The sequence below is a fragment of the Sorghum bicolor genome, chromosome 8 (genome assembly GCF_000003195.3).
Source record: "Sorghum bicolor cultivar BTx623 chromosome 8, Sorghum_bicolor_NCBIv3, whole genome shotgun sequence".
Classification (NCBI taxonomy): domain Eukaryota; kingdom Viridiplantae; phylum Streptophyta; class Magnoliopsida; order Poales; family Poaceae; genus Sorghum; species Sorghum bicolor.
In genome coordinates this window covers 50680016-50694908 of record NC_012877.2, presented here as the reverse complement: position 1 = coordinate 50694908, position 14893 = coordinate 50680016, and the positions used below count along the sequence as shown (strand labels likewise).

At 45.1% G+C, this 14893-nt stretch overlaps 3 protein-coding genes across 3 annotated transcripts; 1 reads left to right on the top strand and 2 right to left on the bottom strand.

The window, feature by feature from the left end:
- On the top strand, nucleotides 2398-3510 carry LOC110429897. The gene is made up of 2 exons (XM_021446638.1): nucleotides 2398-2766; nucleotides 2913-3510. The coding sequence occupies exons 1-2, from the start codon at nucleotides 2572-2574 to the stop codon at nucleotides 3246-3248; spliced, it is 531 nt and encodes a 176-aa protein (XP_021302313.1). The 5' UTR covers nucleotides 2398-2571; the 3' UTR covers nucleotides 3249-3510.
- On the bottom strand, nucleotides 3631-5478 carry LOC8064587 (protein FAR1-RELATED SEQUENCE 5). The gene is made up of 4 exons (XM_021466077.1): nucleotides 5184-5478; nucleotides 4613-5070; nucleotides 4232-4507; nucleotides 3631-4122 (listed from the first exon to the last, which is right to left on the bottom strand). Exons 1-4 carry the CDS (start codon nucleotides 5476-5478, stop codon nucleotides 3631-3633), a joined length of 1521 nt encoding a protein of 506 aa, XP_021321752.1.
- On the bottom strand, nucleotides 12976-14751 carry LOC8067195 (40S ribosomal protein S29). The gene is made up of 3 exons (XM_002442156.2): nucleotides 14594-14751; nucleotides 13923-14022; nucleotides 12976-13315 (listed from the first exon to the last, which is right to left on the bottom strand). The coding sequence occupies exons 1-3, from the start codon at nucleotides 14653-14655 to the stop codon at nucleotides 13307-13309; spliced, it is 171 nt and encodes a 56-aa protein (XP_002442201.1). The 5' UTR covers nucleotides 14656-14751; the 3' UTR covers nucleotides 12976-13306.

Here is a 14893-nt window from a genome sequence, read left to right as displayed (position 1 = left end):
TGTTGGTAGTATGTCATAGGCGCGTAGCTTTTGTTCACAATGTACAAATTTAACATCACCAGCCTCTTAGACCACCTCATTTGCACCCGCCGCAAATATATTTGTTCCCTTTTCCTATACTATTTTTTCTACTTTGTATTACAGGTTTTGACCTTAATAGGCGCCCCCACGAGATCTGTATTGAAACAAATGAGGTTGAAGTTATTGTAATAGAGGATTCTGACTCGCCCCAGACTCCGCGCCCCCCTCATCGGATAGTAGTCCAAGCCCGTATACTTAACCATGACCGTGACATGTGGATGTATAAGATGGTGACTACCACTAGGCTCCATAAGTTTACCCTATTTAGGTAAGTATATGTAGGTGTCTTTAGTTACTACCATTTAGTTCTTTTTTAGTTTTTGTGTGTACTAATATCTGGAATACCCTGTTACTCATCCTACTGTCTCTTTAGTCCTTTCTCCTGCATTGCTATCTGAAATCTGTACATTTGTGGCACTTACTTGGTTATCATGTGCTGTTGACTCATTTTACAAGTCCCTTTTTTTTACGTAGGGACTGGGTCATTTTTCCACCATTTATCAAAGCCACCTTAACGGGTAGTGAGCTTATCGACCAGTTTAAAACGAACAAACCAGTAAGTGCCAAGGTTATGGCTGCTGCTATGGCTCTTTTTATGGAGATCGATGCACAAATATCAATCAATGCTACTACCACCACCAGAAGATTATTCTTGCCTCCTGGATGGGCGGTATGCTCACTACTTGCTACTCCCCCATGTCACAAGTTGCCTAATCTATATATGACGCCCCAGCCCGTTATCATTTGCAGACTGATTGCATTTCCGGCAATTCTGATGAGGAATTGACAGCTGCATGGGCTGCATTCTTTGCTCCGCCGTATCTGTTTGCCAACATCCTTGATTATAACCTGGTATGACACCTGCAATTATTGAACGATACAAACTTTTTTTTTGTTTGGAAACAGCATTATAATCCGTAAAGCTATCACCATATACCACCAATAACCACCTACATTGCCTTTCAGTTCTCTTATTTAGTTTGCCATCACCCGTTCTTCATATCATATTATTTATTTTTTATGAATGACTTCCTTCAGGTAATTGCACCTCTCCTGTTTGGCGATCAATGGGTATGTCTCGGATTTGATATGGACAGAAAGCATGTTACAATTTTCCACCCTGGCAAGCCTTTAGCTGTCCAACGCACATTTGTTGGTCAATGGTACCCGCACGTTCACAAGATGCTACTCGGTCTCAACCTTGCGCATGGGCCCAATTTCCCTAGCCGTGTCACTCCAGTTGATCAATGGAAAATAGAGTTTCACTGCTGGGATGGTCGTTTAACCGCAAAGTTAGTCATACTACACAAGTTTTGTGCACCCGTGCTTTTATAGTTGTTATTAATTGTTTAACACATTGTCTCGTTTCCACTTCTCCCCCCTCGCTTTCTTCCCCATTTTTTTTCGCAGGTGGTTCCATGGCTACGCAGTTGCTGTGTTTGCACTGCTTTTCGACGGCTTTCGCGCAGGCACTCAAATTCTTGCACCGGTGATTCCTCTCTCAAAACATGGCTTACCCCGTTCGTGGACCATATTTTGTGTTTTTAAGTTATCACTTTGATTGTTCTGCTTTTATTTGCATGGCCCATGGAGCGGTTACAGGACTACCCCTACTCCGAGAAGTGGACGTTGTGTCGCCTGCTACTTGATAGGCCAATGAACCCCTTACGGGCCGAAGAGTGGTTCGCACTCAGTTATTAGGCACCGTTTGTAGCGGCCGGCCCAGCTAATGCTCTGGGTTTTGTTATGTCTCTTTTGCTCCGAGGCCGACATCAGTCTTTGCTGTCGCCTTAGCTCCTTCACCGTCATCACCGGGTATCCAAGACGACTTACTAATATATGTTGATTTGAGAACAACCTGGGCTGGCCATGAATTGTAGGCCTGGACTTCGTCCATATCTGTCGTCGCTGTAATTAAGGGACCCTAAAACCCTTGGGTTTAGTTTTGAACTATGTGCTCTTCAAAATGTCCATCCCTGTGTAATCTTAATGTAGGGGTTGAACTCTATAAACGGTTTGCTATTATGCCTTACACTGCTTTTGTGCTGGTTTGTTTTACGTTTTTTTGCACTTACTGGAAACACTTCCTTCCTACCCACGGCACCTTTTTCCCACTCTATCGTACTCTTGTAATTTCTGATCCCGATGAACTCATTAAATATTTGCAACGACCACTCACCGCCTAGGCGTGTCTCTTATCCTTTTCTCTGCATGCATTAATTGTATTGCTGTTCGCAATGGATGCACGCAAACGCAGCAGCAACCATAAATACGCAACCACATCCATAAGGTGCTCCTAAATTAGTTCGTCCACCACCTCGCTTGCTTCCCAATCATCCCCATCTCCTCCAACATTCATCTCCCCCGGCTATACATCTTGAGCTGCCTGGCCGCGTCGCTGAAACGCCCCATTCTTGCCTCGAAACCCCAGTATTCGCTTAGATCGAATCCCATCGGCATTTCCTTGGCTATACAGTCGCACTACAAAGAATGCCGCAGTCATCCTCAGTTAACTCGCAGGATCTCCTTTCCAACCTAGATGGCCCTGATCCAGTTGATCTGGAAACCGGACTACCTCTAATTGTTTGCCAATCGTGCAAAGATGTCAGGCTCATCGCTCTTACCAGCACCCGCCAGAACTCTTGTGGGAAGAGGTTCTTCAAGTGTCCTAGGAACAAGGAGAAGGCAAGTCCTCCACCCATAGATGTCTTGTTTTACATTCCCAGACCCCATCTCCCAATATACTTGTTAACCTCTCTTGCAATCTTTATTATAATCGTTAGTCCTAATACTTGCTTGCACTATGTGATTTGTTGATTTCGTTGCCGCAGGACCCGACCTCTTGCAGATCTTACTACTTCCAAGCGGATTATGAGACTCTCCTTAGAGGCATTGGAAAGATCGGACTTCCTCGTGAGACGACTCCTGCCCGTACCCAATCTCTTCATTCGCTCGCGCAGACCCGCACCCCCGACGCCTCCTTGCCTGAACAGATCGACGACATCCGCAAGAAGATCATCGAGCTCAGTGGTCGGGTGTCTACCCTTTCCACTCAGGGCTCTCTCACCACCGTGCTTATTTCGTGCATACTAACTATGGTGTTCCTAGTTGCCACCATCGTAGCTATACTTGCGGCCCTTGTCTATTTTGTCGTTGCAAACAAGTAGTCTTAGTACGTCACTTCGCCCTTTGTTTGTTGACGACATTTGTATTCCACTCTAGTGCTCGCATAGTAGTAACCCCCCCTTTCCCTCGTTAGTATTCTTTTTTCTATAATTATGTTGTTTCTGTCATCTATATTAATCACTATGTATGATAACGTCCCTAAGCTTTGTACTATCGTTCGCGCAGTTTTCTACATTACTGTGTATTATTCTGTAAAGTACCACAATTATTGTCTCGTGATACGTGGCAAAGTTAACAATGTTCTTCCCGTATGTAATCTTAATAATTTATATTGCGATTTTATCTCATTAATTTTCACTTCACAAGTCCCACTGAGTACACATCATGCCATCTTCTCGCATACTTGGTACACAGATCAGTGAACTATTCTATCTCCCAAAGTGCCTTCGTCTTCCTGGTTCCGGTCACTTGCTCATTATCTGATGTTGAACTGATTTCATCCTCCTCGTATTTTTTTCTCTTATTTTGCTCCTTTAAGCTAGCTTTGTAAGATTTCAGGCTCGTGTTTTGACGGCGACCCTTCTTCACTGCCCGTTTTGGGCAAGAGGTTGGCTTTTCGCTTGTTTCCCCAAGTTCTATCTTCTTCTCCTCCACTCTTGTGGTTCGTACTGAAATTATCTTGTCTAGCGCATCCATTGCTTCTTTATAACCTGACTCGTCCAAGGTTCTTTCTACTCCGGCCTTGGCTAGTACTCTACGCACCATCAACTTCTTCTGAATGTATGTCGCGCTTTCTAAGCTACTGGTCTCCACCCCTTGACCGCTTACATGTCCTGTTTCGCATGCCACATCTCTTCTCCATCTGGCTAGTATGTTACCGGATGGCAACTCCGTTCTGTCCAGGTGCATCAACACCTGTGGAGACAAAATTTCATTTACAGATTATAGTCATGTCACCGCAAATAAAAACGTGGGTACACACTAGATCAGTTCACCATTTTAATGTGTGATACTCATTACATACCTTCAATGCGTGTCTGCATAGCATTCCGACATGGTTGTAAAGCCCGCAGCTACAGCTAATAAAATTTCCGGAGTCTTTAACCAGGAATAATTTCTCATCTGTTGCTCCATCCTCCTTGTAGTGCACCAGAATGTATGCTTCGTCCGCGCCTCTCCCTTTGATCAAGTAGCTGCCTGCGTGGTACAGCTCGTTGTATAGGCGGTCGTACATGGCTCTGGTGTAGATTTCTTCTGCATGCCTCTCTATTGGCACACCAATCCGCCGTTTCCTTTTCATCTGCATTCACCAAAACAAAAGATGATTTCATCACTTTGTTCATTTCGGTTTCGAACTATGGAGTTAGGGCGTCAATGGGCATTTCGCAACCAAACCGTCCGTCACCTGCTTTGTGACGTGGATCTCCTTTTCTTCTTGTGCGATACGATCATTCTGGAACTCATTGAACTTGCTAACAAAGATGTGCATAGGCGCTGATCGCTGGATGAACCCTTTTAGCATGTGGTTTGCGCTTTCACTCCGTTGTGTGCTCGTCATTCCAGCGCAAAACACATGCATGAAGTAAGGCCTAGCCCACATTCCTCGATGCTTGTAGATTCTTTTCAGATACTTGTTTTTTTCCACCCCATACTTCCTCACTAGTTGTCGCCACCTTCTCTCGAATTTAATGATCGAAACCTCCTCAGTAACTAATTTGTTGAATTCACTTTTGAACCCAGTATTTTTCGTGTAAACATTTCCCAACCATTGTTTGGCCTTCCTTAGTACATGCCACTTGCACCACCGGTGTCGTGAGGTCTGCAGCGTTGTTTTTATTGCCGCCGCCATTGCCTGACATTGGTCTGGAGCTCAAACAAGCAGTGTTAATTAAGGCTTGTTTCAGTCAAAAGCCATTTTAGTTACAAATTAAATGTATGTAAATATGTCTGAGAATGGTGTCATATCCTTTTGTTACCTGTGAGTATCGTCATTGGCTCCTTGCCCTTCATTATGTCCTTGAAGTTTGCGAAGGCCCACTCGAAGTCTTCTGTCTTCTCTGAGGTTAGTAGTACTCCCCCGAACACAACTGATTGGAAATGGTTGTTTACTCTGACGAATAGGCCGAAAGGCATGTTGTACAAGTTGGTGCGGTATGTTGTGTCAAAAGTCATTGCGTCACCAAATCTATCATAATTCTGCTGGTTTTTACCTGTGCACCACAGCATGTGCACAATACGCCCACCTTCATCTACCTTGTACCGCACAACCATCATTGGGTCATCTACTTTCATCTTATCTAGTAAGGTCAAAGTTTTTGAAATGTCATCTTCTATGTTATGTTGTGCTAATCTTGCGCATACTGACCTAATAACCTCCCTACGCACTGGGAACCCCCCCACTCCTCTCGAAGTCCCTAGGATGTTGCACACTCTCCCCGTTGTGACGTTGTTCTCCCTTAGTTTCCTGATAAAATCCTTTGTTAAAGGATCTATCTCACTGTGTGATAACCATTGTTTTTTTTCGCCACATGTAGCAGACAAACTGTGGTTGTGTTCGGTTATACTCCGGCTAATATACCAGCTGTGGTCTTTCAGTCTAAGCAGCCTAATCATCGCCTTGCACCCGGTTCTACAAGAAGCTGCTTTTGGATTACGGCTCATACCCTGCAATTGTAAGGCATCAATTACCACCTGATTGAAGTATGCAGTTAAATGTTTTGGTTCCTACTACGAAACACTAACCTCGCACGAACAGCACAGGTCTTTCTTGGTCGTGTAACTGTTACTGTTTGTTCTCCCTCGGGAAGTGCGGATTCCAAATCCTACTTCCCAAGAGTATAGATTGTAGAACTCCTTTGCCTCTTCAAACGAGTTGAATCTCGTCCCTTCGTACGGGAAGAATATAGCCTCACTCTTTCGATCTATACTAGATTTTATTGCTCTTGACAGTGCGCTCTCTTCTGTCGGTGCTATTTTTGCATCCGGTCCCGACATCCCTCTCTTCCTGCACTCATATTAACAGATACTCCAAGCCTTTGGTCATCCGACTACTAACAGTTTATCACATACTACCTGTTTGGTTTAATGTTTTAGGAATGTTGTCCGCCACACCACACTAGCCTATGTATTTTTAGATCACATCGATCCATAATGCACTCTATAGATAATAAACACTCTTTACGTGAAATTCGATAAGTTTAGCCACAATCTAAAACTGTTTACTTATTAAATGTTTTGCATTCCATTCTTGTTACGACAACTCAGAGATCGACATGGTAGTTTCATGCGTACCTCTTCTTGCAGTCGTACGATGTTGTCAAGCGCTCGTTTCTTCCTGCCGGCGCTCCTCCCGTCGCTTGCATTGTCACTGTCGATGAACCGATGCCCCCTTGTTCTCCCGTATCCCCTTCAATCCCCACCACCATTGGCGGCCCGTTCAATCTGCCACCGAACCCATCGACTTCTCCACTATCCCGCCGAAATGTTTCATCCGCCCAAGCTCCCTCTCCACATGTAGCTGCCAATACAGCAGCAGTTGATGCAGTATCAAACATGCTAGCTAGTCCTAAGCTTTCAGTTGCACACTTGCTCTAATTCTCCTTTGGATCCATGCCTGGAAACACCCATCCATTCGCTTCCTTGTTATACACATGCATACCCCTTCGTCCTCCTTGTGCTGGAAGCTTGCCAACCACCGCATTTATATTTCATTCACCCAGTGCCATTTTTTACGGTTTCGGTTACCCGGGCCAACACTGCCACATCGGCTCCACGTTGGTATCATGTAAGCAATAATAATGGCCAGCAAGCGTCTTTACCATAGCCCCCCTTCACGAATCTTGAAGCCACGATAACCTATCTCCCGTTCGATCAAGGTGGGTACCTGCACACGGTCCTACGGATTTCACGTTGGGGGCCTGCAAGGCGCAGGCGCTAGGTGGCGGCTCATCACCCAATAAGAAGAGCAGGCCAGCATCGACGACGCGGTTCTTGCCGGACGATGTTGTCGGCGAGGTGCTGCTGCGCCTGCCGTCCAAGTCGCTCGCGAGGTTCCGCTCCGTCTGCCGCTCTTGGGACCGCCTAATCTCGTCGTCCGCCTTCATCGAGACCCACCAAGCGCTGGCGGTGGCCAAGCCACCCACCAAGTTTGCCTTGGTGCCGACAGCTCCACCGCACCAATGGAACCTGTTCCCACACTACGACGTGCCTTGCCTCGAGTGCCCAAGGATCATCGGACCCAAGCCCTGCCGCGGCGGCCTCGTCCTCCTGGGCCAGCGGTGCACGCGCACCTACTCGGTGTGCAACCCTTCCACCGGCGGCCGCCTCCGCCTGCCGCCGTGCCTCACGGGCTACTCCTACCTCAGCAGCTGCGCGGGGATCGGCTTCCACGAGCGCACCGGCGAATACAAGGTGGTCGTGATCGCGTCGCCCACGGACTACCGGCCCAGGCGCTGCGAGGTTCTAACCGTCGGCGACCCCGCCGGGTGGAGGGCGCCGGCGGGCGTGGGAAGCTGCAGCCTGCCGGCCTCCTTCCATGTCCAGAACATGGATCCTGTCGTCGCCAATGGCTGCCTGCACTGGGCGCTCCGCGGCGCGTCACGCGTCTCCGACAATCACGGCGCTGTCCTCTCCTTCTCCCTCGCCAGCGAATCCTTCCGTAGACTGCCGCTGCCGCCCTTCACCAAAGACGATGTCCGCAGATGCTTCAAAGACGACTCGAGGCCCTATGCCGAGAACCCCCGGAAGCCGAGATACATAAAACCCGCGACGCCGACGGGGCCCGTCCTCGCAGAGCTCGCCGGACACCTCCGCATGCTGCGCGACCTCCGACACCGCGACGACATGGACGGCACCTTCGAGGTGTGGAGGCTCGACGACGACGAACACGACTCCAGCGCGTGGTCCCTGACTTACCGTGTTGACCTGGCCGAGCACGCCGCGAAGCGGTTGATGACGACGTGGTTCGTCGTGCCGCTCTGCTACCTCGCCGGCGGCGGCGACGGTGACTCCTGCGATCGGATCATGCTTGCCACCACTATGCAGGAGGTCCACGTGTATGATCCCAGGACCCGTACGCTTGAGACAGTGGTTTCCGTGGTCGATGCTGATGAAAAAGCTACAAGTCCAAATCTCGAGAATCGTACTAAATTTCAACAGGAATCCACATTTTCCTTATGCGGCCGCGACGAGGATTTGCTGAGTTCAAAAGATTTCCTACGCTTCGTGCTGTTCCAAGAAAGCCTCGTCCATCTAGAAGGCATGGAATACGGCAATACTGAGCTCGAAATACTGGATGCACGTGTGTAAATGACAAGTACAGTATTATATGTACTGTTTAGATGATTGTTTGCTTCTTATTAGACTTTTGAAAGGTGATCGCCTCAAATTCATTTGCATTTTATTGTTTTGTGAAACCTACAAATAAATAAACTATTCCTCACAGGTTATTATGCACCAAATATGAAGAATTGAATACAATACGACCTATAAACTACTAATACAGTTTACGCTACGGTTTTATTTTAGATATGCACATGAAAATAACTAAATTTCAAGTGAACCGAAAGCACTCATCTATATCTCTATACCTTAATACTAAAGAGGCACTGCTACACGTTCGGGCATTAGCACCGGTCAGGAAGGGCTTATTGCCCCAGTTCCCGAGCCGGTGCTGCCTTTCGAGACTAAAGGTCCACCCTTTAGACCCAGTTCAGAGCACCGGGGCTATAGCCCCCTTTAACACCGGTTGGTTATACCAACCGATTTTAAAGGGTCCTGCCAGGGCTGCCACGTTGCATGATCCTTTAACACCGGTTGGTAAGGGATCTTTTTTTCTTTTTTTTGGTTCATTTATTTGGTTCTATTTATTGTTTATATATAATAATAGGTTTGTCAATATGTATTATATGCTGATATAATTATATATATATATATATATATATTACACGCATATTAAGCATAAGTATTATTATAGGCTTAGCTTTATAATTAAGTTTTGCCTATAATAAAACGAATAGGCCACATTAATAGTTAAATAGATGGATATGTAACAAGCTTTATATATAGTTTTATAAGTACAAGATTCGTAACATATATATACACAGAGTTTTTTCTCCGAATCTCTAAAGCCGATACAAATGATCATCGTTGTTTGGAATAAGAGTTTTGTTGTTGTTGAAGTGAAACTCACCGTTTGGATTGATCACTTGCTCGCAGAGGAATCCTGCTATCGTCTCTTGAATAGCTTTGATGCGGTCTTTTTGCATGACCTTTTCCCTCAATCATTCTGTCTTCAATTTGAAATAAAAGAAAAACGGTATTAGTTATATAAGTTATTCAATATAATTCAGGAGATAATGAAAAGAGACATGTAACATACTCTAAGGGTCTCAGTGGGTGTTTGATTGACGTGTACCATCAAGAATTTACAAATGTAATATCCACATAGGTTGTTCCCCCTTCTTGTCTTAAACACCATTGTATGATATATAAAAAAGATTAACAACCACGACAATAAGAAAGCTAAAAGTTAGCAAAAGTTTGCTAGCTAATACAACTTACTTGTGAATGAATTATATTAAGCGGCGCTTTACAACCAATGAGATGTTCATTGTTGACGGTTGATAACGTCAACTTTTATTATAACTTTAAACCTGAAGGAGATCATAAATACACACTAGTATAGGGTTTAAACTAACAATTTTCACGAGTTTTGTATATTCTGTATTTTACAGGGTGAATTTCAGGAAAGTTGCAAAAGAGGGACTCTAATGCAAATCAAACACGAAAACGTATCCGCCATGGGGAACAACGCGAGAGAATTCAGGAATACTCTAAAAGACACCCGACGCGAGGTGGGGCCGGTCAGCACCACCCTAGCGCCGGTCGGCCCCTGCTCTAGGGTTTGGTGCCCCCTTCTGGAAGCTTCCTCCACCACCTTTGAGGAGTCATCTCGGCCCTTGGTTAAGTCGGTTTGATCCGACGGCGCGCCCGACTCCCACCGGACTATAAATACGTGGGCAGACCCCCCTGGAGAGACACCTCATTATTCATCAAGGCCTCAAGCCATCAAGCATCAAGCACCTTTAAGTTCATCAAGAGCCTTCTAGTTCATAGTTCTAGTTAGTTAGATTAGAAGTAGAGGAGATCTAGTTCTTCATTAGGATCTGAAGCCCCTGGCGTTGGTCTAGAGCGCAAGAGTTGGTAATAGTTCTAGTTCTACTTTATAGTACTTTATTGTATATAAGGGAGACTTTATTCTTAATAGATTCATATGTTCTTAATTATATTAGTCATTGTCTACTTTGGTTATATGTCTACAATAGTTGGTTTGATTTTATTGAATTCATGTAATTGCTCGTATAGCGTTTACCTAATCGATCGGTGGGTAGATGATAGATAATATGTAGACGTGGTGTCTAGATATCTTGTTTATCTGCGAGTGCCCCTGACGTGTCGGATCGTGTGGTAGTCCGCGTAGGTGACAGCTGCGTGGAGTATGTATTATCTTCCACCTAAGTGCTTGTATAGGGGTGGATACAAGAATGGTCCGATGTGGGCTACAAGTCCCATGTGTGTGGAGTGAGGTATGCGAGTTGTGTTCCGTGCGTCTTGTGTTGTAAGTTCCCCCTTAGCTCGGCCTCAGCGTCCCCTTTTATAGTCCAAGGGGAGGCTCAAGGTTACAGGATGTAGGCGCTAGAATAAGCCTCGATAGAGGTATGGCACCGGTCTACTCGAGGCTTCCGTACCGGCGTGCCTTCGACCCATCTTGTTACAGTATACTTTGGCGATGATCATAGGCGGATACAGAGGGTATTCCTGGTATTCCCAGGAATACCCAACTTTTTTATGCACTAAGTATATATAGATATATTTATACATATGTATATTTAATATATTAGCATTTCTATATAAGAAGCTAATAAAGTTTCTCTCTCATTTTTTTGGTATATCCTTGTATTCTTTTTTTCCACACAGGTTCTATATTAGTTCGATTGTCAAAATTATTCTATTTTATCATTTCTGCAAATTAGAACCTAATTATTTATCTCCAGAACACATACTATTGACTCATGCCGCCAAATATCGGTCAAATCAGATCTTGCTTCCAAACTCTTTTCCAAGATAAATTGGAATATACACATAGCAACATGTACAATAAAATATTCTTTCGTGTGAGTGAACGAGACATGAGTGAGAGGCAATTCCATAATTCCTATTTCTAAATCTCTAACTCTAGTCGGCATGACGTGGTGGTGGCATTATTGTTGGTTGTCGGTGTTCGGCGCTCTTGGCGACGCAGGACGTGCAGCGTGCTGCATCTACCCTACGTCTACATGGTGACCGGCGAGAGCGCACCTCGGTCATGAGGTTAGAGACAACAGTTGAGCGCGCGGCCCACCAGACACCCGTAAGGGAATACCCAAGGTTTAAATTCTGGGTCCACCACTGGCGATGATGGTGCGTGCATCTCCTGAGCTTATCTCTTGTACGCCGTCTAGTATTGGTTCATGTATACGCATGCTTATACGTCACAACAGTTGTTGTGTCGGGAGTGGTTAAAGCGCTGACTTTTGTCGCTCGATCCTTCTCGGGGAAGGAGCACGCGGGCTTGAGGGTCTGACGGTTTAGGCGGCGTCTGCGTGCAAGAGCGCTGACTATCACGCCTCGAGGGGTCTCTTGATGGGACGCTACGCCTGTAGCACCTGTACCTGTGTGTACCTTTCTTCGATTTTGAGGGCAAAGCTGGGAAAAGCGGGATTTGACGAGCGCACAACCCATCATCACGCTCGCAATGCCTGCTAGGTTAGATGGGAGCCTGTCAGTCGCATTAAATGCCCTGACTCCTGTACCCGCGATAGAGGTTGGCCGATTCGCTCGACGCCATTTCCGTAATCATAATCAAGGGTTGCTCGCTATTGAGCCTTATAGTCGTTCACTCGACCATATTTTCGTAATCGAGACAGGGATCAATAGTTACGCGCACTATGGGTCAAGTCCGGGCGTCGATTAGTGCTTGTTTACAGAAAGGGGTGTCGAATCCAACTCACGGGTTGGCTTTTTATCCTTTGTCGGGACGTCGATGTGGGTACCCCTTGTTGACACCCTCGACAATTATACAACCCTCGACAATTATACAACAGGAGTTAGGTCTTGTTTAGTTCACAAAAAATTTTGAATTTAGCTATGTATATTTTATTTTATTTTGTAATTAGTGTTCAATCATTGACTAATTAGACTCAAAAGATTTACTTTATAAATTTTGTGCAAACTATGCAATTAGTTTTTTATCTATATTTAATGCTCTATTGATGGGTCCAAAGATTCAATGATGGGTCCAAAGATTCAATGTGATGAGACAAAAAAAACTAAACAGGATCTAGCTAGCTAGATAAAAGATGGGTACTGTTCATACACATGATCTACTGTTTATGTTTATGCGCATGGCGTGGCACAGTTCGGGTAAGTACTGTTCATGTACATGGCGCAGCGCCGAGTATCAGGTATGTGTATGCGGTTCTGGCGTGGCATTACTCATGGGCATAGGGGCTATGCAGTAGTATTTAACATAAACACTGAATGGGTCACTGTCAGGAAGCATAGAAATATTTTCCATCAGATAATGGGTCACTGACAGGGTAAAGGATAGATACCGTGGAATCCTATTTCTATTCAGCATCCATCAGATAACAAGGGCAATATTTTCCATGGAGCAGAGTAATCCTATGGTGTGATGCCTGATATTGATGCTGTACAGGCCCAGCAACATTTTCGAAAGAGTGCACTACAAAATTTAATCCGTCCACACTTGAAGGTTGCACATACAAAGATTATTATGGCACCTTAACCATTCGACATTACAGAGTTCCTGATACCCAACGAGTGACAAATATGATGGTAGCACACAAGATAGCTTAAGCACAACGCAGGTAACTCATGTTCAATATGACAAATATGGCAGACTTTACTAGCAGAGTTCTGAACAAAACATCTAAATTACTGGAATTAAAATTGCGGCCTTGATCTACCACCAGGGTCCATGTCAAACCTCGACCTCATAGGGTCCATGCCAAACCTCACCCTGGTAGCCCAGCTGATTTCAGCGGTACTGCAACAAAAGCATTGGCCATGCATTAGTTAAGGAGTGATAGCAAATCGAACCAAATTGGAGAAAATTGAGAAACATTGACATGGGTAACGAAAACAATTGTCAGCATTTGAACTATCATACATGAATGTTTTACACAAACAAAAAACATATAACCACAGCTCATTCTTTTTCTTTCTTACTAAAAAAGAATAGCAGCAAAGTATAGGGCACATTTCAACAAAATACCACAGCTGATTGTCAGCATTTTAAGTGGCATACATGAATCCTTTTATACAAACAAGAAAACATATAACCACAATTCATTCTTTAAATAAAAAGAATATCTGCAAAGTATAGGGAAAATTTCAACAAAATACCACAGCTGCGCTTGCAAGAAAGGTAACAAAGTATCAAAGGGAACAGTCTAAAGAAATAAAAATGCCCTAGAGTGCAAAATGTCCTCAAAACAGAGATAAAAGAACTACAGAGAAGTATCAGATGCTTTAAAACGTAGAATCTTGGAGCCTTGGTCATGTTTATTTTGGATGCTTACAGAATAGTGTATTCTTAGCACTACTGATGGTAAGCATCATTCAGACAGCACTTTGAAGCTTATATCATATACCTTGATGAAGCCAATGTCCTTGGCGTTGCTGCGGAAGCACTGCCTGCAGCACATCAGCCCGTACTTCCTGATCAATCCATGAGGGTTCGCACAGACCCGGCTGCAAAAGTGAACAAGCAAATTAGTGCAGACCAATACACGGTCAACAAGTTCGGATAAGAACATTAGCAATTACCAAAACAAGTGCCACAATAACAAACAAATTAGTGCAGACTAATATTATTACTCATGTTTACAACACAACAAATTAGTGCAGACTAATACAAATACTCCTGTTTACAACACACAATAACAAGCAAATTAGTGCAGATTAATACTTAATACTCCTGTTTTAGCTGAATTATTAGAACAAATACTTACGTGCCATACGTAATCCTTATTTACACTGACTGTACCCTAGGCAAACGATACATAAACGAACAACTAACGAACCCTCGAAAACGCTACACAAGCTCAAATCACATCGATCCTAGCACCGATAGCCGGCGAAGAAACCTTACTACCCATCGCCGGAGGAACCTAAATCCCCGCCGAGAAACCTACCTATACACCTCAGATTCATTCAAAGCCACCCATGCGCGAGGAAGCCGATCCAAACCCCCAACTCTACGTATCAGGATCGTGTGTGGAACATGTGCCGACAAAGCGAGCGAGCGCGCGCGCGCACGTACCAGACGCGGGATCCGGGCCCGTAGTTCTTGGGGTGCGAGTTCCACACGTTGGAGTGCCCCATCGTCGCCTCCTTCCGCTGCCGCCGCCGCCGCAAGCGCTCGTGTCGTGAGGAAGAGAGAGACGGTGCTGGTCGCGAGTGGCGGCGCCGTTGGGAGAAGCGGAAGATTATATAGCAGACGCGGCGAGGTAAACCCTAACGCAGGAGCGGGCCTGATTGGGCCGAAATGGCCCGTAGTTCAATAGTCCTATTATTGGGCCAAAATGGCCCGTAGTTCAATAGTCCTATTATTGGGCCGAAA